Genomic DNA, 25,465 nt, shown 5'->3' with positions numbered 1-25,465 from the left:
ACAAGCTCAGCGTCCTAACCCACTGAGCCACCGCGTCCCTTTTACCACTTATAGGATATGGCAATATTCAAGTACCACCAGTCGCTTAGCAAGGAGTCAAAAACCTGATGACCAAAAAAGGGGAAAAAGTGATAAAGTACAGTTAGTCCTCAACTTACAATTGTTCACTTAGTGACTGTTCAAAGTTACTACAGCACTGAAAAAGTGACTTATGACCATTTTTCACACTTATCACCGTTGCAGCATTCCCAGGGTCAATCTACATTTGGATGCTTGGCAACTGATTCATATTTATGATGGTCAGTGTCCCAGGATCATGTGATCCCCTTTTGCAACCTTATTGCAAACAGTCAATGGAGAAACCAGATTCACTCCTTTTATATCCCCTCCTCTCTCCTCCCTTTTATATTTTCTCTCCCTTTCTTTTATATCCTCCTCTCTTCTTTTATATCCTCTCTCCCCTCCTTCTTTTATATCCTCTCTTCTCTTCCCCCTTCTTACAGTATATCCTCTCTTCTCTTCCCTTTTTATATCCTCTCTTCTCTCCCCTCCCTTTTCTCTTCCGTGCACCTCCAGCTGATTCCTCTCAAGGCTGCGCTTCTCCGTCTCTCTTTTGCAGTCCCCTTCTCTTTGTCTCTTTTTTCCCTTTCCCTCTCCTGCCGAAACCTTCTTTTATAGCAGGCATGTCAAACTGCTGGCCCACAGGCCGGATGCGTCTTGCCAAAACCGTGCCCACCCCATTGCCAGGAATGGGAAAAAACTCACGATATGTCACACGACATTGCGAGTTTGACATGCCTGTTTTATAGCGTCTCCTCTCTCCCCCTATTTTCTCTTCGGTGTATGCCGGAAGCGCTGATCCTGGGGCTTCTGTCTCGCCCCTGCAGCCCTGTTGAAGCGTGTGCCGATCCTGGGGCTTCTGCCGAGCCCCGACAGCCCTGCAGCTCCAGCTGTCTCTCCCTCAGGCTTGTGCGGTGCTGCCGCCACTTCAGCTCATTCCCCTCCCCCGCTACACTCGTCTAGGATGGTCGCGAACCACCTACCAGGTGCGAAAGTATCACAAGTGGTATGTGTACCACCGGTTAAAAAGCCCTGGCCTAGAAGACTTCGGAGGCTAGAAAGGGACATTTCTCCTTCCTTCCCCACTTTTTGCATTGGAAGGATCTCTGGGGCAATTCAGAAATAGCAGTGAGACACACACCCCCCTCCCCATGCAACCCCGAGTCCCAGAGATAATTTGGGAGTTACAGCCCTCTGCCTGCTTCTGGGTTCACACAAACGTGTCTTTGCTAGTGAATGATGGAGATAGGGAAACTAAGTAATTGTGGACTCTCTTTGTCAACAATTGACTTTACAAAAGAAACAAAACCCTTTTGATATCATTCTCAGCTGAAACCAAACAGTTTCCCAAGCTATCTGTTTAATCAAACGTGGTCCCCAGCCCTTAGTATCTTCCACTGTTAGCTCCAACTCAAATTCTGAGGAAAAAAATCAGAGCTCCTCCTTCTGCGCTACAATCCTCTCAGATTTGTTCTTTTGAGGTGGTTTCTTTTTTGGCATCTTCTGAGTTTTCCTCTGTTTCCTTTCCTTTCCTTTCTCTATTTCTTTGTAGCTCATTGCCTGTTCCGGCTCCTGGAAATTTTAAATGGAAAAAGAAAGGTCACCTTAAGGAAACCTGCTGTCATCTCAGATACCCAGCTGGGCAAATCTAGTCCCTTGCAGGAGTTTTCTTTGATCTGTTTCCTCCCAACTAACCTAATATGACAACTGGAAGAACAAGCTGCAGGCAGAACAGGCTCAGGTTCCCCGTGCAACAGCTGCTGCCATTGGACGGGGCAAAGAGGCTCCCCTTTTATTTTCTCATCCAGGTGAGAAAACTGTCAGCATCCATCCAGGTGTACTGAGAAAGCCATCTCAAACAGCCTTACTGGGTGACTGGGGCTATTTTGGAAAGGAACCTGCAGAACAATCATAGTGGATTCCCTGTTCCAATATCAGCCATTTAAGCAAAAATAGCTCTTTGAGAAAAGGGTCAAGTAATAAAAGAACAATACAACCACAGAAGGAATCTACGCCTTAGCTGCATTTCAGAGAAGAGATCATTCTTACCTTTGTTTTGCCCCATGTTTCATCACCAAATTTCTTTGCATACTCTTCATCATCAGTGATCAAAAAATTATCAAAAATAGTTCCAGATCTCACCTGCAATTAAGGAACACAATAGTGTTTATATACATTTGAATCAACAGCTATGTTGCTAATTCTTTTTCATGCAAACAGGAATCTGCTCACTTCAGCCAATGAAGATGGCCCCTAATTAACATACGAACCAGGAAGAAGCCCAGCTGACCTGCCAAAGTTCTAGACCAATGACGCTGATGTTCTCATAAACAGAAAGGCTTGGGTCTGGCACGTATTCAGGATTCGCAATCTGGGGATGGAGCCAAATGCCTTTGTAGTTGGGATTTGGGATTTTCCTGGGCCGCCACTCCCCCTGAAATAAACCAAACGTTCTCAGTATGGTCTGCCCCAATGGCCACCCAATTCCTCAAAGTTCACCTCAAAACATGAAAAAGTGGTGTCGTACTCTGTAGAGAGGATTCTTGAGCAGAGGAGGTTGCCAGGTGCCCTGTGCTGCATCATCCCAGTCTTTAGGTTTTTCAGCGCTGTTGTCCACAATGTATTCATCAATATCCCAATCCTATCATAGGGATGAAAAAAAAAATGAAAGAAAAGAGAAATGAGCAATTCCTGGTCAGCAGGTAAAATCCACTAGCTCTATGGGGAAAACAGTATTTCGTATGTTTAGTATTTAGTATAGTAAATAGTTTTTAATCAACCTTGCCATATACTACAGTACACTCTCATCCTGTCAGTCTTGTGCCATAGACCAGAGAAGAAGCACACTCAGAAGTATGGCTCAAGGTTTACTGTAAGGTTACATTAACAAAATTTGCATGACTGAAAGTACCATCTCTTACCCCTCTCCTCTGCAGTCCCAAAAACTAGGGAGGGTCCCTTTGGAGGTGTTTCCTCAGTTGCCATTTGTCTGACCACTGTTTAAACTGTGGCTCTTCCTCCTGTCTTCCAAGATCATTCCCATATAGCAGACATGTCAAACACAAGGCCCGGGGGCCAGATCTGGCCCGCGAAGTGGTTTCATGCGGCCCGCGAAGCCATCCTGGAAACAGTGAGGGAACGGCCCCCACTGCCTTGGCCCTGGCCCAGAGACTCTCCTCCTGCCAGAGACCCTCAGATCTGTCCCACTCCTGCCCAGGCCCCCATAGGCACCCTTGATGCGAACGATGTAGAGCTGGCCACGCCCACCCAGTAGGCCATACACACTCTAGCCACGCCCACCCAGTAGGCCACGCCCACCCAGGCCACACCCACCCGGCCCCCTGAGGGCAACCGCAATTCTGATGCGGCCCTCAATGAAATTGAGTTTGACACCCCTGCCATATAGCATTCCAATCCCATGGAAAAAAAGAGAAATCTCTAATCCTCGGACATTCATTCCAACAGGATACCTTAAACGTAGTTTTGGAATTTTCCTGCTTCCTTGCTCACAGATGTTTGTATTCAAAGTCTGAGCAGTTCTAAAAGAATTATATCTAATTCTTATTTAATAGGTTTTGAATGATTGAAAAAAAGTACTCCCTTTGATGTAGGGTTAAAGCATCAGGCTAGAATCAGAGAGACCTTGAATTCTAGTCCCACCTTAGCCATTAAGCTAACTTGCTAACTTTGGACCAGTGACTGTCTCTCAGCTGTAGGAAGAAGAAAGCAAGAGCAAACCTCTTTTGAAAATTGTGGTCAAGAAAACACCAGGGACGTTTGTCAGTTACCAGAAATCATGACCAACTTGAAGGTGTGTATATGCATTCCCACACACACATGCATAGAAGACTGAAAATGAAATAATGTGTAGGAAAATTCAAGATAAATGAGCAAGATAAATGCCACAAAATGGATTTAGTAATAATAAATGGAGAAAAATAGAAATATTGTGGCTCCAATCCACAGTATTGTTTTCATTATGACATTATAACCAGGAGAATGCTCCAACACTGGAAGTTTTTAAGAAGAGACTGGACAGCCATTTGCCTGAAATGGTATAGGGTTTCCTGCCTGAGCAGGGGGTTGGGCTACATGACCTCCAAGGTCCCTTCCAACTTCTTCTTCTTCTTCTTCTTCTTCTTCTTCTTCTTCTTCTTCTTCTTCTTCTTCTTCTTCTTCTTCTTATTATTATTATTATTATTATTATTATTATTATTATTATTATTATTATTGAACTGTGAGACTGCGGCAGGATAAAAAAATGAATAATTAAATATTCAAAGGATCTGACAAAGCAAGTCTCTGACCAAGCTCTTTTCTGGACTTGGTTTACCTCATGGTTACCTGGGACAGGCTGATTGCAAAACTTGGCTCTAGGATGCCTAACTCTTCTGGTTGGCATTGTTCTACTACTTTGCATTGGGCAATGTCTAGTAGTAGCAGAAATAACAAAATAACATATCTACTGGGAATCAGTATTGAGCAAATCCCTGGCATCTTGCTGAAAATATTCTTATTTAGAAAAAAGAATGAAGGAGTGAGTCAGCAATCCTAAAAGTCAAGAAATGGCCTTTGACAATAAGGTAACATAAACCTTATGAAGAAGCTGCTAATGCTATAATTTTTGTCATTATGGAATGTGAATAGTAAGTGAGCTTTGGCTGTAGCTCATGTTTCAGAAAACGTTATTTCAATGAACTCAGACAAATTCTAGTGAACGTCTTATAGCTCATAAATGAATAATAAGGGCCCAGCACTTTCAAAGAAATAATTACCAAGTGCATTATCATAAGAATAATGAAAGGCACAAAGAAATTTAAAAGGAAAATGTTATGTATTGGGCTTGTGGTATTACACCACGTGCCTTGCTGGAGAGCTAACGGCTCTCCAGCTACCCAGACAGGCTGTCTCTGGTCCTGCAATTGGTCAGCCCCTGGCGGCAAGCACGGGTTCAAACCTATTGGCTGCCACCTTAGGGCTAGGCTATATATTGTGGCTGGGTGCGGCCCAAAGCTCAAGTACAGTTCCAGCAAGAATAAAAGAATGAGTTTCTCTGTACTCCACTGTGTCATCATTCCTGCTCACCAGAGCTCATGACTTAACAGAAAACACTAGAAAATGTTAGTAATTATGTTAACAAAGTTCTGGAAAAAAAGACTGGATGCATATAAGAAATGGAAAGAAGGGCGGGTCACAAGAGCAAACACATACAACTAAGCAGACATGCAGCGATACTGCCAAGAAACCTAAAGCTAATACTGGGAAGAGGCCCAAGTATGTTCCAAGCAAGCTGAGGGAGGAAATAATTCAGTGAAGGAAATATTCAAGTGAAAAAAGTGAAATATTCATATTTTGTCTCCTCAAAATTCTGTGCTATTTCACATAAGTGTAGCTGAGAAACTATCAAGATTCCTGTCCAAGATTAGTAAAGAATTGGTCAGAAAATATCCAGCTACTCTCAATCTGCAGACACCCCCCCCCAATGATGTTCATTTTGTGATGACTACACAGACACTTCCATGTGTGTGTGTGTTTTAAGGGGGGGGGCAACAGTGTCATGGTGATTTGCTAAAGCCATTTTCTAATATGTCTTTTTCAAACTCCTGGCTCTGAAATTCATTGGAGATCTCCTGCCCAATTCCTAACCAGGTCTGGTCCTGCTAAACTTCTGGGGCCAGTTAAGGCAGGTTGAGTCCTGCCAGTTTCTGTAACATATCCAGCCAAGTAAAGGTCTTTGATTCTCAAGACAAAATCAGTTCGGTAGCCCATCAAGAGTTAGCAGGTCCACTTGAGGGAAGAGAGCTGGTTTTGTGCTCAGGGATTTTACATGCAAGCCACTCGGCAGCAATAGCAGCTTATTATAGTGCTCTCTTTGGAGGTGACAAGCACTGGCAAATTGTGCTAGAAATAACCTGTGCTGCAAAAAATCGAAATGGCCACTAAAGAACAGAAAAGCTAGAACTTCAGGCTTCTAAATAACCAACCTGTTTGTGCTCTGCTACAGAGGCAGCGTGCCACCTATAGAGGAACCTACGGTAGGTCTGTACCTATGGCCTGTCAAAGCAGATCCATAGGCAAAAAGGCTCAGGTGAGTCAGTTAATAAGAGTTCTGCTTAGCTTTCTGCTGCCATTTTAGTTGTTCTTGTCTGTATGCACTGAGGCTGATGGTTGCTCACCTGATCCTTTTTGCCTATGGTTCCGCTTTGGCAGAGCTGGTTCCTCGGTAGGTGGCATGCTGACTGTGTAGCAGAGCACAATCAGGTTGGTGATTCTGAAGCCTGAAGTTCTAGCTGGGTCCCCCATCTCTAGTGGATTCTACCACATCTGCCTTCATTCCAGTCAAGCCACAGTCTCCAACTATCTTAAGCAAACTTATATCTTCAGGGCCAGATTAGTTGACCCCTAACACAAAACAGGGATTTTATGATTGACATGCAAAACAAACTCTGAGAAATTCTGAAGAACAGATGTCACAGGAATAGAAACACATTTGTAAAGCAAAACAGAAGAGCCAGGAAAATAAAGACTGATCTGCCCAATTGCAATTACATATTAATGAGAAAGGAATCCATTTGTTACAGTGAGATAGAAACCCTAAGATACTGCTTAGTAAGAGACAGTGCAGATTTGCCGAGAAAAAAAAATCTGCACTTTTTTTAAAAAAAATCAGTTACTAGTTAATTTTATTGCAAATACTATTTACATAATTTATCTTAATATTAGCAAAGCAAAAGTCAGAGTCCTTTTTATATCCAGTAGGCCAACTGGCTAATTGCCCATAAACAACACCGAGAGGCTGCAGCCAGTCCAGAGTGACCAAGGCAAACAGTCATGGGTATGTCTTATGGCATACCTCTGCTCCATGAGCTGCAGTCCTTAGGTTCCAGGTGGAATTAATCTTTGTATGTACGTATGCATGCATGCATGTATGTATACACACACACATACACAAATATATATCCATATATATATTTACTTTTTATTTTTTAAGATTATTGCTCACCCATCCCAGTCACTTATTGTTATTTAATTATTGGCTATTTAAATAAATTTAAGATGTGGTTATCACCCATAGTATAAAACCCCTCAGTCTAGCTCTTTGAGAAACCTCATTTCCATTTTTCCTGCCTACCCTGTAACAATGGACAGAGTGGGTGTGCTGTGGCTTCCATCTTTAAAGCAGCGCCATCTAATGGGAACTAGCTTTGTCCGCTGGAGTGCCTGTCCTCTGAAAATTATCTCCCGGATGGTTTGAAGAGCCCTCACCCTGCTGTCCTTTTCATTAAACCTGAAGGCCTTCCATAGGCTCTGGAATAGGTAGGGATATATGCCCATCTTGAATGAGATTATTTTAATGGCTGGGATAGGATGGCTCCCTTGCTAAAGCTCCCTTGCATCATTACTTTTTTATTGTTTTATAGATAAGATGTGTTTTGCAGAGTCATTGTGGATTGATATTATAAGGTCTATAAAATTTAATTCTAAATAAATCAATATGCATAGCTAAGAATTTAAACATAAGTAAAACCTAATTAAAATACTGGTTTTTCACATCTTTCTAAATTGCAACAAGAAGGAGGCCAGGGTACAGCTTTGGAAGAAGTACATTGCATGATATGAAGGCAACCACCGAGAAGGCTGATGACCTAATCTTGTCAGCCATTTCAGATTTCATGCATCTTCCCCACATATAGGACAAAATTGCCCACAAAGAAATGGGAAGGTGCATATCAGCAGCTGCCAATTCTTCTTTTGCATGTCCTTCTGCAAAGGACAAACCTTTTAAGACCTGCTACATGCTTTTCCTACTAAAGAAGATACACACTGGCTTTTCTCATTCACCATTCGTGCACCCTTTTTCTATAAAGGAGGAAACAAGAATAGTGGTTCTCCAGGTCCTAAACAAATAAAAGGATCTTAGTGGGTGAGTTTTTTCTTCCTTAACTCCTCAATTCGCATATTAATTCACCTACCAAGCAAGTGAAGGTTTGGATCTGTTTCCTAGAGCAGAACCTTCATCCATATAATCTATTAATAATATAATGCAATGCAATGCACTGCAATGCTGTGCTATGCTAATATAATAATATAGAAGAAAAAAAAACTGATGGGTGAGATTTTATCAAATTTGCAGTTGACACAGAAGCTGGAAAACAAAACTGAAACTGAAGTCAACAAAAATTCAGAGAAACAAATTCAAATGAGAGCAGTGGCGATACATAGCAAAAAGATCTCAGGATTGTAGGTCCTCAGTCATACCAAAAAGATCTCAGGATTGTTCAGCCCCTCACAATTTGAACAAAAGGGTGTGATGTATGATTTCTATCTCATGAGAAGAACTACCTTAACTGTCTCTGTAACAGTAATCCAAGGGTTACTTGGCATTCTGAATCCGGTTGTAAAATGGAGTGGACTTGGTGAAGAACAACAAAAAATTGTCAGCATCTCGTAGATAGAAACACTGAAGGTATTCTCAGCCTGAGAATACCTAATGGCATTTTTAAACCTTCAAAATGCTATCCCTAAGATGAAAAACGCTTATTCTCTGTTCTCACAAAATCCTACATTACAAGAGAATAGTGTTTGATCAAATGATAGGACAATTACTTTAATCGTAAGATCAATATACTCTCCTTGCGGCTAGCCATTTGTTGGGGATGCCCTAGCTCTGGAATATTCACATTGGATAGGGGATTATCCACTTCCATCCTAGAGCATCACCTCTGGCTTAGTGTCCTCTGGATCATCAATTTCAGCTTCATCATCCCAATTCTCTGGTTTCTTCACTGCTGGATCATTTATTCTCCTTGGTGTCAAGAAGTCCCAGTCATCTTCTAAAATGCCTGATATCACCATTTTATTATCAATTTTCACTTTATACGTGTGATCCGGTTTTAAAACCAGTGTATATAGGTGTGTGAACCCATCCACCTAAATAAAATGTGGAAAAAGATAAATATTAGTTTGTTTCAACACCTTCAGTAAAACTAATTTCAGGCAGCAACACCACACAAGTCTAATAAGTGTGTAAAGTATTCAATTTCCCACTTTAGCTTACAAACTTGGTATTCTTTGATTATAGTTAACCAACATCTTTTATCTGACTCTGATGGCTCAAGATCAGAATATTATGGATCACAACTTTTAAATGATAATAATAATAATAAGAAGAAGTTGGAAGGGACCTTGGAGGTCATCTAGTCCAACCTCCTGCTCAGGCAGGAAACCCTATACCATTTCAGACAAATGGCTGTCCAGTTTCTTCTTAAATACTTCCAGTGTTGGAGCATTCACCGCTTCTGGAGGCAGGTTGTTCCACTGGTTAATTGTTCTAACTGTCAGGAAGTTTCTCCTTAGTTCTAGGTTGCTTCTCTCCTTGACTAGTTTCCATCCGTTGCTTCTTGTCCTGCCTTCAGGTGCTTTGGAGAATAGCTTGAGTCCCTCCTCTTTGTAGCAGCCCCTGAGATCTTGGAACACTGCTATCATGTCACCCCTCGTCCTTCTTGTTATCATGTTTTACAATTATCATAATGTTTTACACTTACTTTGCAGCGAATTTGTTTCTTTACAGGATAAACTTTATTCTTGTAGTTTAAAATTATGTGGACTTTCTTTGTATCAGAACCACATATATCAGGCCCTGAAAGAGATAATAAAGTTTGCTCTTTGTCTTATTTAAAGTATAGAAAATGGCTTTGAAATGCCAATTATTTCAGATTGATAAAATCTTTGACTTTCTGAATAATAAAACTTTCTACCTATCTCCAGTAATAACTGCAGATAAAAATGTAAGAATCAGGATCTTTTATGATTGAAACCCTAATATAGAAGCTGAAAGGGAGCTCTGGAAGTATTTTAGTCAACTCTTTAACTTAGATGAATTCAGAAGGTCGGCAGTTTGGCAGGTCGAATCCCGAGTGCCGCGTAGCAGAGTGAGCGCCTGTTACTCGTCCCAGCTTCTGCCAACCTAGCAGTTCGAAAGCACGTAAAAATGCAAGTAGAAAAATAGGGACGACTCCGGTGGGAAGGTAACAGCGTTCCGTGCGCCTTTGGCGTCTAGTCATGCCGGCCACATGACCACGGAGACGTCCTCGGACAAGCGCTGGCTCTTCGGCTTTGAAACGGAGATGAGCACCGGCCCCTAGAGTCGGAAACAACTAGTGCACATGTGCAGGGGAAACCTTTACCTTTACCTTTTAGGATTCCTCCTTATTAACTTTGGGTCTTAGTGAAAAAAGTTACTGCCTATTTTGTTACATGATTTTAGGCAAGTTTATCAAAAGCAACTCACCAAACATGATGTAGTAAAGAGACTCCCCATTCATATTCTTTTGGTCCAGACTGGAGGGAAATATTTTCACATAACCACCACCACAGTCAATTTTCTGTTCATGCTTTACTGTATATTGAATTACCAATGATTTTCCTTTATTGCTGAATGGTTTAAATCGTGATGAGATGGCATAAAACTTTAAATTTTCGATTGTCTGCAGACCTAGAGTATATGAGAAATCATTTCACACAGACACCAGAATTGTACATAGAATTGCCAAAGTGCTTTGATTATCATAATAATTAGAAAACAATAAAAGCATAACAGCTTTCCCTAGCGTGGGGAAGAGAAAGAGAACACAAATATCACATTTCAGACACATATTGGAAATGGAGAGTAAATCCTTTCAAATCTTCATGTTCTATGTTATAGTAATACCATATCTTTATCTAGATAACAATACAATCTGCTGAGAAGGATGAGGCAATAAATAAATGAAGAGAGGGAGGGAGGATAGGTATTCAAGCAGAATAACAGAATAAATTGGAAGGGACCTTAGAGTCTTCTAGTCCAACCCTCTGCTCAAGTAGAAAATATATACCATTTCAGACAATGATTGTTCAATCTCTTTAAAAACCTCCAGTGTTGGAGCACCCACAATTTCTGGAGGCAAGTCATTCCAGATAGCCCCCATTTGTGTATATAGGACTATGATCCTGAAATTAGCAGAAATGAGCTCTGAATTAGAACCAAGGACAAGTGGGGAGAAGACAAAACCATATTCCCATGACTGGCTTTTAGTACTTCTAATCTCAGTGTGAACTTAAAAAAAATCTTCTAAGGAACAGAAATCATATTCAAATGATGGGTATCCATATAAATAATTATGAATTTCACATAACTCCAAACCTTTGTCTGCTTCATGATCGCCATAAAAATTTTCAGCTGTCCACCTGACTTAAAAACAACAACAACTGTTCAAAGGAATTCTAACCAATGCCACTTCGGTTACATTCTCAAAGCTGAAAGCATACAGCCTCCATTTTAATTAGGCTTTATCGGATGCTGGGAACATTTCAAATTTCACCATGAACTCTCCCAAAGGCACTTGAATGGAAGGAACAAACAACGATTCATCTTCCATTTTAAAAAAAATACAAAATCCAACTAATATCCTGAAATCTACACCCTTAGACTGAACAAGTGAGCGTGTTGATAAATGAGGAACAGGAGACAAAGGAATACTTTTTATATTAGTGGAGATAGATATGTTCTGAAATGTTGCCATGTGAAAAATAGATGGATAGCTTTGCCTAGTAGTTAAATGGGATGAATTTTCAGTCAGTTTCAGAAGTATAAACTGTGTTTCTCCTATGTACACTATCACAGTTGAATGCATTTGACTTCACAGTTTAGCCTAGACATTCAATAGAGTCTGTTATTATTTATTTTCCTAATACAATAGCTAGGTCCAACCCTACTTAGCTTTAGAACCTAGACAAAGTTAACCAGGAGATGCCTCCCATCTAGGCATTTGCTCCTTACAGGTATTAGCCCTAACCTTCGATTAACGATGCATTTCTGCTTCCCCCTTGAGAGTGACAACTAGGACAATCTGTATGCATAAGACATGCCCAAGACTATCATCCTGAAATTAGCAGAAATGACCTCTGAATTAGAACCAAGAAGATGGGGAGAAGACAAAAGCATACTCTCATGACTGGCTCTTAGTATTTCTAATCTCTGTGTGAATTTTTTAAAAAAAATCTTCTAAGGAGCAGAAATCACATCCAAATATGAATATCCATATAAAGTATTATGAATTTCACATTAACTCCAAACCTTTGTCTGCTTCACGATCGCCATAAAAATTTCCAGCTGTCAACCTAAATTTTCCATAGTTGGATTTATGCTGAGAGACCACCCACCTCTCCTTCCATTTTGCTGTGAACAAAAATAAAAATATTTGTCACCAAATGGAACTGTTAGTAATAGCAAGCCAGGGACCAGAAACAAAACCAGAGACAAACAAAAAAAAAGTAAATACAATACACAAAAGGCAGAGTGCTAATGATAGGTATAAAAAGTTGGAGTGGATAGATAACACAGACATATTAGATGATCCAAAGTAGTACATACATGTACTTATGAACCTATCCACGTACGTGCAGTCATTGCAAATCTGGACAAAAATCAGATTAAAATGACAAGCACACAACAAGTAAAAAAAAAACATAAGACGTGGAAATGGAATTCAAGAAGAATGTAGTCAATGACCAAGTCAAACTTTAGATGCTTAATTGTTCCAAAATCAGCAGCAACTCTTTGATGAAACGAAACTAGCAATTAAATACAGGTTACAACCACAAAATGTTTTTGGTCGTCCCAAGACCACTGTTTTTGCAGCAAAGTCTCAATATGACTTTCCTGCTGAAAATGGTTACAAGTGCTACAGAGTAATTGGAAATCACCTATTTGGTAGCGAAAGAAGAAAAAAGGGTCATACGGGGATCATATTACATTATTTTTGAAAGATTGTAACACTGTGTAGGATACTTACTTAATTCTATAGAAGTCTGAATTGCTCTACTATAAAGGTAAAGGTAAAGGTTCCCCCGCACACGCGTGCTAGTCGTTTCCGACTCTAGGGGCCGGTGCTCATCTCCGTTTCAAAGCCGAAGAGCCAGCGCTTGTCCGAGGACGTCTCCGTGGTCATGTGGCCGGCATGACTAGCACAGAACGCTGTTACCTTCCCACCGTAGTGGTCCCTATTTTTCTACTTGCATTTTTACGTGCTTTCGAACTGCTAGGTGGGCAGAAGCTGGGACGAGTAACAGGCGCTCACTCTGCTACGCGGCACTCAGGATTTGATCCACCAAACTGCCGACCTTCTGATCGACAAGCTCAGTGTCCTAACCCACTGAGCCACCACGTCCCTCTTGCTCTACTATATTACTATATTATTATACAATAGAAGAGAACATAGCAGGATCTTTGGTGCTCTCTGAAATGGTTGTTTGCTTTTGCAGATGTACCAACCAGGCAGGTAATATCATTAGAGGGAGTGAGTGTGGAGTTTGCTCCCTGTTTATATGTAAAAGCTTACCCTGCCAATTTTGGCGGGGAATGTTTTCTCCTTGGTAGTTCCTTGATTAGGGTATTGTTTTATGTTTATTTGCCCAGGGTTAATCCCTATTTATCTGGGCGTTGGCTGCTGAAAAGATATGTTTTCGTCTTTTTGTTTCCTTTGTAGTTTTTTAATTGTTTTTTGAATTGTGTGTAAATACGATTTATTTCTATGTGTCTACTGAAGGCTGATTTGTCTGAATGCCAAACTTCCAGAAATTCCTCAGTGTTTTTGCATTTAACTTGGTCTAAGTTGCTCAGTTTCCTAATTGAGTCAATTAAAAAGCTAAAAGGAAAAAAAAGTAGAATACATCCTCTCCAGCAGCCAACACCTAGATAAGCCAGGATTAACTCCAGGCAAACAATCAAGCAAAAAAAAATAATTACCCCATCAAAACTGACGGGGGAAAGCTACTGTGAGATTTAAAAACCCAAATTTGATACTCACAACTTGAAGACAAGTCTGGTTAACAAAAACAAAGATTTACTGAAAAGAAAATTGAAAATAATAAAAAAAAGAAAAGCGATTGCAAGCGCAGCCTCTTTGACCCTTCCCAAATTGAATTGAGTTCCAAGAGCGCAAAGAACAGTTTTCAAGCTATACATTTTATACTCTTTCACCATATACGCCAACCCTAAGAAGCTTAGGTTATTCTTTGAAGTTGTTTCACATTTCTAACAGGTCATTCTGACAACTTCTGTACATCGTCACTATCTTATCTTGTTTACTTGTAATTTTCACCTTGGGACGATGTTCCTCTCTCTGGGAAGCTTTTAGCAAGTCATTGCTGATTACCATTTGTGAGTCACTTTGCCTGGGCAGGAAACAGATAGCCTCATACCTTGGTGTTACATTTTATACAATTTATAAAAGAATAACCCTTATTTATTTCCTTTACTACTGTACATTAACAAGGAGCAAACCCCATACTCACTGCACTGATGTTACCTAGGAGGGTAAAGAAATGTCTATAAGCAAACAATCAAGCTCAGAGATTAGTAAGGACTCCACTGCTGTATCATCCTCAAGATCTAAGTGACAAATATTTACATAGTGATTTTTCTTTTGTTTTGGGGATTTATCTATATTTTAATTAGTTGACTGTTTAGCCAGCTAGCAAATCCTTTAATAATGAAAAAACCCCACCCTGAAAAATGGAATATGCATGAAAGCCTTTGAAATGAATAAAAACCTGAATTGTACCTTCTCTGGATGGGGCTGCTATGTGTTTGTGTTATTACATTTATGGGTGGCCAAAGATATCGGTAACCCCACTTTTCCTCAAGGAAGCCCAATTTGCTGTGAACTAACTTGAAACTGAAACAAGTAAATGTCATCCATCATTCTTTATTCCATAGTCAATAAAGGACCCTTGCTGTTGATTCTGATTTAATAAATTCATGAAACAATAACACAAATGAAAATGACATGAAACGTATTTTGTTCCTAATACGGGAACAAAATCAGGAAAATGGTATTCCTTATATTTTGTAGTACACCTTTTTGAGACAATAACTGCAATCAAGATTTTCTGAATCTCTGAATAATTTGTCACATTCTTCTTGAGCTATCTTCTTTTCTAGATGTCTTTGGTCTGATGTATTTCTCCTCACAAGTATGAGTTTCACCTCTCTCCAGAGATATTGAAGACTAAATCCAAGCCCTTGGATTTAGATCAGGACTCATAGCAGGCTACTTCAGAACAGTCCAATGCTTGCTTTTCAACCATTCTTGGGACCTCTTAGATGTACCGTATGCCATAGGTCATTATCCTGCTCGATGAGCATGATCTATGGCTGAGACTTTTCTAACACTGGATATTATGTTTTGGTCCAGAATGCTTTGAGTTTTCTTATTTCATTGTGCCCTAAATAGGTTCAAGGCCCACAATAATATTATAGTTATAGAAATTGATTGATTGATTGAATGAATGAAAAAAAGAATGATGGAGCCTCCTCTATGTCTTTGTCAGGATGGTAGTATTTCTTTAAAAATATTGTTTTTTTCCTATGTATAGAGCTGCTGTGACATACCCAAAAGCTCTAATTTAGCTTCATCTGTTCAAAGTAGGTTCTTCCAGAGAGGCTGTGGCTTGTCAACCTGCATTTTAGCAAACTCCAGTTTGGCTTTTTCATGTCTCTTTCTTTCAGAAGGTGGGGAGGTGGTGTCTTCCTAGGTCTTCGACCATGGAGCCACTTTCAGTCAGATGGTGTAAGAAATCACCCAGGGTCCATTTTGAAGATCCTCCATTCAGTGACCCTTCTGTTCCATCTTGTCAACTTTCCTCTTTTAGCCATGGTCCAGGAGGTTGGCTAAGGTCCCAGGGACTTCAAACTTCTTGATAATATTAGCAAGCATGGTTACAGGAACATAAGACTCTTTGGAGATAGTTTTACAGCCTTTACCATGCCTAGCTATTACTGTACTTTTTTCCTTTCCTCCTCATACAACTCTCAGCTTTTCTTTCTCTTGTCTTTGTTAAATATGCTGTACACAAAGACACAAAACAAGCTGACTGATTATGAGATGAAAGCCAGCTGTGATACTAATGAAAGTAGTCTCGAGATCAATAAAATCCAGCATCTTTTATCTTTTAATGGTATCAGTAATTATATTCACACATTTTCGTTCTCTATTTACAATAATATGTTTAGTAATCCATCAAATGCAAAGTTGTCTGTTCTATAGACGATAAAATAAAGGATGCCATTTACTTGCATCAGTTTCAACTTATTTCACCATAAATTGGGATTCTTTGGGGAAAATATTGGAGGGGTACCAATACTTTTGGCTGTGCTTGTATAACCTACCTTCCTGATAACTCTTTAAACTTTCTCCTTTCACAAACTACGTGTCAGATTGGGCTGAGAAGTAATATCTGATCCCATATCAGAGGGAACACTATCCCCTCCCTGTCCGCTATCTTAATCCTTCCACATTTTGCACAATATCACATCCATCACATTTAAGCTAGGGTTAATGGTTCTTTGGCCTTTGCAGCCCAGATCTGGTGGCTTCAGTTAAGAGAGCAGGGTGTTGGGGGAAAAAAAGTCTTTACGTAATGGAGACTTTTAATGTAAATACTATCTCACTGTTTCAATGTCCCTACTTTTGATAGTTTTAAGTTGTAAAAGTCTGTGGCTAAGTTCCTATGGCACACATAGACAGGTCAGCAAAGAGGTACAGGTATCCTCGACTTACAACAGTTCATGTAGAGACCGTTCAGTTGCAGCACTGAAATGCGACATATGACCATTTTTCGCACTTTGACCATTACATCATCCCTGTGGTCATGTGTTTTACATTCAGCTGCTTGAAAACTGGTTTATATTTATGCTGGTTGCAGTGTCCTGGAGTCAGTGATCCCCTTTTGCAACCTTCTGACAAGCAGTCAACGGGGAAGCCAGATTCACTTATCAGCCATGTTACTAACTTAACAACTGCTGTGATTCACTTAGCAAATGTGGCAAGAGAAGTCGTAAAATGGGGCAAAACTCACTGGACAAATGTCTCACTTAGCAACATAAATTTTGGGCTCAATTGTGGTCGTAAGTCGAGGACTACCTACATATTCGCGCAACGTGTTAAGTGTGGCTATTAACTGTGTGACTCAGCACGTTGCCCGAACTCAGGCCCTTGGCTCATTTGTAATCCAAATGGGCAACCTTTAAAATGGGTTAAGGAATCATTTCGCCCCAGTCGCTTGCCGACCTGACCCCGCCCTTTGCCCCGCCCTTGCTGCTACTGCCGCCACCTCCGTCCACAAACCGCTCCCGGAAATAGACCGCGCCGTGGACTGGCAGAGGCTGAGCTAAAACCAGAATCAGGGCGAGCAACAGCGATCCCATCGAAAGACAGTAGCGAACAACTATTGCTGAGGCAACAGCCGCCGGAGGCCAACGATTCTTAGCTTCCGACTCCGCGCGCGCTCAGAAACGTTCGCTCACTCCTACTTGCTTATTTTCCCGCCTTTTCCCCGGGAGATGTTTCATTGGGTGTCGTTCGTCGAGTGTCGTTCGGGTTCCTTCCTCTGATTAGTCTTTTGCCTTCGAGCACCGCCTCATGCTAGCTACTAGCTCATTGGTTCTCACGGACGCACGGGTGGTTTTTTTTGTTTTTTTGTTTTAATCGCCTATTAGCTATTGGCTTGCAACCTCCGGCCAATGAGGGAGTCCTGTTAGGATGGCTCTGGACAAATTAGGATTGAAGATACTGGTATATGCGGTTGCTAAACAACGCGGCGCTCGGTCAGGGCTGACGGACGCGATCCTGCGGAGCTATGCGGAGAAGCGGCTGGCCGGAGTTTACTCGGGCTGACGCCCTCTTGGCGGGGGAGCGGGCCGTCGCGAGACGGAAGCAGGTGATGGTGACGAGGCTGTTTTACCTTAACGTGCTGGTCCATGAACAAGCCCCATCTGTTTCGGTTCTAAATCTAAAATCTTACTTGATTTGTAGGAGCAAGAAGGGATTGGCCAGAGCAAGCCGATCACCCGGACCCCCAGTGGCAGCACTCGCTGTCTTTCCGTTCTCCCCACGGACAGTGACCGGAGTAACCTCTCCGATCCGAGCAGGCCTTGCGCGGGAAGGGAAGGACTGGAAAACGTGGGTCCTGCTGACACCACCCGACCGGCACAGCCTGGCAGCCGGTTCCTCAAACAGAAGCCACAGAATGGGGATGTGGACATCCAGCAAGCGGGGCACAATCCTGCCACGAGGGTGGGGCTCAGTGCTGACTCCAAGGGGAGATCGAATGCCATCCTCAGCAAGCTGGCGCAAATAGAGAGCAAGATCCAGAGCCGGAAGACCAAGCAGAGCATCGGGCAGATACCTGTGTTGGATAATGAACTCTCACTGAGTGAATCTAGTAATGATTTTGAATTGAGGACAAGTGGTTTGAAGTTCCTGAAGAAGACAGCTGGGCTGAAGGAGAATGTCAAGGCTCAGAGGAAAACTTTGACTCTTGCAGACATAACTGGTGATAGTGAGGAAGATGCGGATAGATATAGACAAGAGGTTTGCCAAGAATTCCAAAGACAGGAAGATACATTCAAATTCAAGCCTAACAGAAAGGTAACTTCACCTCTTTTTATCTTGCTGACTTGGACTGATAACTGTTGGTGAAGGAGAACATGACCCAACTTACGTCTCCATGTTTACGTTTCTCAGAGTTGGAACTTGTTGGCAAGTTCAGGTAGTCCTCAACTTAATTGAGCCTCACATTTCTGTTGCTGAGAAATTTGTTAAGTGAATTTTGCCCCATTTTGCGACTTTTCTTGCTACATTTGTTAAGTGAGTCCCTGCAATTGCTAAATTAGTAACACAGTTGTTAAATGAAACTGGTTTCCCGATTGATTTTGTCAGAAGATCGCAAAAGGTGATCACAGGACACTGCAGTTTGCATAATCGACACTGCAAATGACATAAATGTGAGTCATTTGTCTCATAAATATAATGTTCACAGATCCTTTCTGCTTAGTTTCATCTGAAAAAACTTCTATTACAAATGAATTATTTTGGAAACATGGAACATGTTTAGTTCTTTCAATATTACAGAATCCCAGATTTGATAAAATATTCTAATTTTCTTTCCTTCCCTCCCTGCTTGTTTCCCTTCTTTTGCATTAATTCATCCTGATCCAGTTGCTACTAGAGACATCTTCCACTTCAAGATCTCTGCCTGAAGAAAGTCAAGTGAACGGACTTCTATCCCATTCTCCCTCCTCACCAAACAGGGATACAAGAGCAAGCCACGTAGCTTCTCGTTCCTCCTCTCCATCTATGAAAGACAGTATAGCAGATACAATAACCCATAACAGAAGCTCCAACTACCAGAGGAAATTTCTTTCTGAACGGAGTATCGTCCGATCTTTGGATGAGCTGTTCTCAGATGTGGCTGATACACATAATGATATTTCCAGCAACAGTGGTGAGTTAAACAGATCACTTTGTCATGGCACGCTATTTGGAAGGAGTAAAAACTTATTGTGGTCCTGAAGTTGCTGAATTGTAATTTATTGTATTTGGGTACAGCAAACTACCAAGTTCCCATCTGTGTTTACTATACAAAAGTAAATAGATCAGTAAACCCCATCAGTTGTCCAAAGTCTCTGGGAGAAATAGCACAATTGACCTTTAAGATTATTTCTTTTAGGAAAAGGGGCATCTCAAAGTAAAAGATAAGCAATAGTTTTTAAAAAGAGTGGAAAACCATTTAACATTTTTCTCCAAAGGTTGCCATTGGAGAAACAGGTACTGGCAGTCCTTGGTTTACATCCATTTGTTCAGCAATTGTTCAGTTAGGGCAATGCTGAAAAAATGCACATACGACCAATCTTTGAAGTTCTGTTTGTCACAGCACTTCCATGGTCACGTGATCACAATCCAGGCATTTGTGGGCCTGCTTCGCGATTACAATGACAACCCAGGTCATGTAATTACCAATTGAAGCCTTGCTTGCTTGCTTCCCACAAGCAAAGTCCATGGGTTAAGTCTCCTGAATTTTCTGCACTTGCACCATGCCATACCCTCCTTGGAAAAGCCTTCTGCAGTTGCACAGTGCAGCACTTTCCATCCCATGGCCTTCCTGTGCTTACATGGTGCTATAGCACCCCTTCTCTGGACTCCCTTAACTTGTGTATAGCCTACACCTGAGCTCCCCAGCCCCTGCAGCACCCCCATGTTCCTTAGATTCCTCCTACTTACTGCTTAACAACCCATGCTCCTTGGGGTTACAGTGTCAACCGGGACTGCTTGGATTGTCACTAAGTGATGCAATTATATAACATCATGCTTTGCAACCGTATCACTTATCAACAGCAATCATGGTCCCAATTGCCATTGTAACCTGAGAACTAGCTGTACTACAGAATTAAGAAAATAAGATAAATTTTATGCAATCTGATATTTTCTGGCACTAGAAACATTTCCAGAACTGTACTCTGATTTCAGAGAACTAAATTATTAGCATTGTTCTGTACCAGCCTGCTACCGGCCCTGCAGATAAGGCAGGGACAACCCCTTTTACAAGAAGGCAAGAGGCTGGAACTAAGCCTGCCAAATTTATTAACATAAAAACATAAACAGAGCAAAGAGAGCAAACATGAACCATGAAAAAGGAACTATTCAAACGGTTGCCTTCAGCAAACCAGCCCTCCCACGCATTCCCCTTTTATACAGTTCAGGGCGTGGCTTCTCTCTGCCTCCTTCTGAGGTGCCCCATTGCCTTCCTCTGTTTACTCCTGATTGACTGCCTCCTGCGTCGGGCATCCTTGAACAGGGCCAGCTGTGGGTCATCTTCATCCACGCTGTCAGGGCTCACACAGCTGGGTCTACGTCGTGACCAGGTGGGAGGGGCCTGGCTGAGGGCTGTCATCAGCAAGCTCTCCAACCCCCTCAGCAACCTCTCCAACACCCCCCTCCTCCTCCTCTCAGTCGTCCGACCCAAATGCCGAACCCACAGGCTGACCCTGAATCACAACAAGCATTGCACTTAAATCCTATGCATATTTTTGCCTTGGTATTCCCTCCCAGTTTTGAGCTGCAGCTTATAGAAAAGCAGAAGAAAGCAAATGTCGAAATGCTTTTTGTGGAAATCATGACAAAATTGGCCAGATATCAGCAAATAAATAACTTGGCCTTCTCATAAGAGAGGAGGACATGGGTTCTACAACTAGATTAACCTAATTGATCATTTCTTTTTGCTGTAGATTTTAGAGTGAATATTTTGAGCCTGGATGAACTGAAACCCTACCAAAAAACAGAATTAGAAGAAGAGGTAAAACAATTATTGTGTTTTCAATAGGAACTAATAATCTGTGCATCGGTATTAGTCTGTGTCATCCTAGACCCTTTATTAAAGAAGCAAAGATTCTGGACTGTTGGGTCATAATTATTTTCTGCTAATTCTATCAGAAAAAAGCAGCCTGTTGTTCTAATTAGCATGTGAGGATGGAGGAATCTGTAACATCTGTTCATTTTTTTCTAATATTACAAGGAAATGTGTTCTTTTTTGCTTGCTTAGCTTCCATTTTGTGCTGCAGTCTGATTCATGCTGATAGAAAAATATCTTTCTCAGGTAATACAAGCAGCTGAGAAGTCAAGCAAGAACTTAGGAGGAACAGTTCTGTCTCCTGCTGATCCCCAAAGCCTCTTTAAAACCTCAGCTGGGTCCTTGGAGGAAGAGGAAAACCTGGAAGAAACGGAGATATCTGAGCAGCTAAGCAGCAGTTCTGCTGGATATTCCCCTTGCAAGGAAGAAAGCCTCAACAATACTGAGTATTCGGAAGATTTTGAGCCCTCATCATTTTCTCCCACATCTAAGGAAACAGGAGGAGAATCGTCTTCTGAAAAGTCAGATGACCTGATGGGTGCCTCAGTTCATTCCATTCAATCTAATTTATCTTCTCCCTGCTGCCCTTCTGTGGCACCCGAGGGCACCAAAGCCACAAAGAAGATAGAGGTGAAAGAAGCAGCTGTTCAGACCGGTTCCTTCTCACTTGCCTATCATAGGTTAGAGTGTAAGTCAGTCAGCATGGGGTGGATTAAGATGCAGACTGGTTTTCAGAAATAGTGCAGTTGCCTCGTCCCCTCTGCTATAAAGTCTCTTCCCTGTCACATAGATGATGTTCCTGTTGACTATGCAATACCACAAAGCTCGGCTGAAGCTCCGTGTATTGGCAGCCATAAATTGAACATGGAAGTCATAGAAGGTAATACCTCTCCGTGCCCCTGCTGAGCACCATTATTTATTTTACTTAACTTTACAGAGAGGCACCTCATTATGGAACAAAACTGTTACCGCTCCTCCTGATTGGTCATTGTCATTTGACTAATTTGTAACATAAATGAACCTCATTTTAAAACCTGTCAACCTGGTGCATTCTGCAACCATGATTATACCTGAAGGTCTTAAATGAAGGTAGCAGGAATTGAGCCAATGCTTACAAAGTCTGAAATCCATTGAGTCACATTTCCTCCCTAAGGGGTGATTCCATCCGTAGAGATTATCAGATGCAAACATCTTAGATTTGAAGCATATCTGCGATCAATCTGCTTTTCTTGAGAGACCTAGTTGTAGCCAGTCAGAGCAATTAAAACTATTCTTATCTTTTTGCCTTCTGCAGCTCTCTCAATGTACAATCCATCTATCTCTGCTTTGAATAACATGTTAAAACAAAACTTGCTGCTTATTCAGCAGTCTATAGAGATCAATCGACATCTTCATGACTCCTTTGTGGCATCACTGGAAGAGGAGGAATATCACTATCACACCTTGGAAGAAGCCAAAAGGGTAATATTTGTAATAGTTAGATTATGTGCGCATGAAAAACACCCACGTTGTAGCTTTTCAAAGCTAAATTTATTGTTTTATTCTTGCATTCTGAAACTGTGACATTAAAAGCCCAGAAATGGAATCTTAAATAAAAATGTAAATAATGCTGCAGGTACTTAAGTCCTTCACTATCGTTCATTCCTGAGATCTAAAGGGCTGATCTAGAAAGGTTTGTGAGCCCCACATCTTGTACTTAGGACATGTAAGGAAAATGTTTTATATAGTGAAGGGATGCCTCTTAATAGTGGCTATAATTTAGGAAAATTAGCTTAGTTGCTGTATCACTCATAAAACAAAATCTCTATTTTCGCTTTTGAGAATCATTAATGGGCCAAGCTTTAGTAACAATAGCTGCAATTTTTAAATGGTAAATTTCAGTTCATAAACAACAAATTTTAAACAACTTAAAAGCTTTTTAAATCCACATTTTTAATAAGTTATTTCTAATTTCATTTTTGGTTTGCTAAAAATAAAAGCAAATGTTTTGTGTACATAATAAAAATAATAAAGGCAAAGGTATGTGTGTGAAATTGTTCCAGACAATATTAACAAAAAAAATGTTCATTTTTTACACTGCATTTGTAGTCTCCATATTCCAATGTTCATTAATATGTAGCAGCTAAGGCTGTTCCTTCAAATCTAGTTTAAAGTTTGCTTTTATTTTATACAAACCATGTGTATTATTTTTTTTAAAGTTTAAGGAGAGACCATGTTCATGCACGATGCTACTTAAATCTAGTCTGCTTAATGATTGAGTTGTTTCTAGGAAGCCCAAACTAGTGTTGAGAATGAAGGTAAAAATTCTGGTTCTAGTAATGGACTAGATGAGGTCTGACATTTTCTTAATAGGTGGTCTTCAAACTTGGCCCTTTTATGACTTGTGGACTTCAACTCCCAGAATTCCTCAGCCAGCATGCCTGGCTGAGGAATTTGGGGAGTTGAAGTCCACAAGTCATAAAAGGGCCAAGTTTGAAGACCCCTGGACGGTCAATGTTTCTCAACCCCAGAAACTGTAAGATGTGTGAACTTCAACTCTCAGAATTCCTGAGCCAGCATGCTGAAGAGTGCAAATCTTAAAAGTTACTGAGGCTGCAAAACACTGATCTAAAGATTATTAGCTTGTTCTGAAAGGTTTTGAAAAATAAAGTGCTCATTTCAATGCATGCTTTTAGATGAGGGATTGGCAAGCCATGATCCCATTTACCATCTTAGTAAAGGATGAAGTTAGCCAGTTTTGCCCTACACACAGTTGCAGCCAAATAAATGAAACCAAATCATGCCAGTCATGACCTGTATGCACACTCCACCCAAAAAGGTGTGTGTTTTAGAGCTTTTTCTCTGGAGGGACAGGTGTCCTCTGTATCACATAGCACTTGTAACAGTTTAAGCTACTGTGACAATTACAGGGCTGCTGGAACATAGAATTTGATTTCAGGCTATACCGTGGTAATCTCTTGCCTTGATTAGTGCAAATACATTATGCATGTGTCTGCCTCTGAGGAAGTGTGGAAATTTCTTAGTACAATGGAGAGTAATTGAAACTTGTGGTTTCATATTGAATTAATTTTACATGAACTTCATTGCATTAAAAGTTAATTTCTGGTTCCAATTCAAAGTGTCCTATAGGAACAAGAAGAACGTTCCCAGATTTCTTAGCCAAACCTACCTTCTAAGGATGAGTTGGGATAAATGACTGAAGTTTTAGAATGTACTATCCAGCAAGGCACTTTTGGCACACATCTTTCCAGTGTGAAGACATTTTGTTACATTTGAATATATATTTTTAAATACTGATATTAATAATTTACATTGGAATGAGAATGTTATTGAGAGTTTCCCATTATGTTATTATAGTTTTAGATCCTGCTTAGGTTCATCAATTTCATATTTGTGGCTTCAAAGTGCTGCAATCTTAAGTTTTGAAGATTGGCAGAATTTTTATTATTAAAAAAAAAAAAATACATTGAGCTAGTTTAATCCTTTAATCCTAAAGATAATTCTAGGGTTGGTATGACTGCAGCATCAATACATCTCCTACAAAAATTCCAACTGCCCCGATTATATAATGGTCAGAGTAAAGAAAGCTGTGGGCGTGGAGTGGTTTGGTACATTAATCTGGCTTTCTTTCTTTCTTGCAGTATATTCAACAGCACAAGCCCCTGCCTCTGACTGTGGAACAAGCCTTGCAAGAGCTGAAACAACAAGAACAAATGGCTTCTTAGGCCCATAAAAAAATGGACAGTACCAGAGTTTTAGAAGGCTAAAGCAGTAGCTTTCTTCAGTCAAGCACAAAGTCTTGGGAATCACAACTTGAAACATGCATTTAGATGGGATTTTTGAAGAGAAACCTCAACAAGAGATTCTTTACCCCATTTTGATGTAATTATGCAATGTACAATTCAGTGCTGCAAATTAAAGTCAATCTCTAAACTTCCTCTAGGTTGGCAGTATCAAATGAGACAGAAAATATTCTGTTGCTGCATCGGCTATTAATAAATCTCATCCTTATATAGAAAAACGTTTTTATTGGAAGGCAACAGTAAATACAAGATGGTAGCCGACTCGTGACAGAAAGGTTGAAAGGTGAATAAATTTCACAGCTACAGTCAGTCAGTCTACAACAGTTGCTACCTTATGTCAAAATGGATGGCTGTGAAAGAACAAGACAGGGAGG

The 25,465-nt window shown here is 40.7% G+C and overlaps 2 protein-coding genes across 3 annotated transcripts; one reads left to right on the top strand and one right to left on the bottom strand.

The window, feature by feature from the left end:
• Nucleotides 1-1,491: 1,491 nt before the first annotated feature.
• On the bottom strand, nt 1,492-17,308 carry CALR3 (calreticulin 3; the record flags this gene model as incomplete). The annotated part of the gene is made up of 9 exons (XM_081320679.1): nt 1,492-1,632; nt 2,110-2,202; nt 2,351-2,494; nt 2,588-2,701; nt 8,782-8,991; nt 9,606-9,700; nt 10,352-10,555; nt 12,176-12,277; nt 17,215-17,308. The coding sequence occupies 9 exons, from the start codon at nt 17,306-17,308 to the stop codon at nt 1,492-1,494; spliced, it is 1,197 nt and encodes a 398-aa protein (XP_081176805.1).
• Nucleotides 17,309-17,629: 321 nt separating this feature from the next.
• Nucleotides 17,630-25,258, top strand: LOC308659615 (uncharacterized protein C19orf44 homolog). 2 transcript variants are annotated; one of them, XM_081313400.1, is made up of 8 exons: nt 17,630-17,820; nt 17,916-18,530; nt 19,101-19,386; nt 21,167-21,234; nt 21,535-21,976; nt 22,079-22,168; nt 22,583-22,749; nt 24,930-25,258. In XM_081313400.1, exons 1-8 carry the CDS (start codon nt 17,740-17,742, stop codon nt 25,011-25,013), a joined length of 1,833 nt encoding a protein of 610 aa, XP_081169526.1. In that variant the 5' UTR covers nt 17,630-17,739; the 3' UTR covers nt 25,014-25,258. The 2 variants fall into 2 exon arrangements, with proteins under 2 accessions (XP_081169526.1, XP_081169527.1); XM_081313401.1 differs by lacking the exons at nt 22,583-22,749; nt 24,930-25,258 and having other exon boundaries at nt 21,535-21,968.
• The last annotated feature ends 207 nt before the right edge of the window (nt 25,259-25,465 follow it).

Source organism: Vipera berus (genome assembly GCF_964194415.1).
Source record: "Vipera berus genome assembly, chromosome: 1".
Classification (NCBI taxonomy): domain Eukaryota; kingdom Metazoa; phylum Chordata; class Lepidosauria; order Squamata; family Viperidae; genus Vipera; species Vipera berus.
This window is presented reverse-complemented; position numbering and strand designations above follow the sequence as displayed.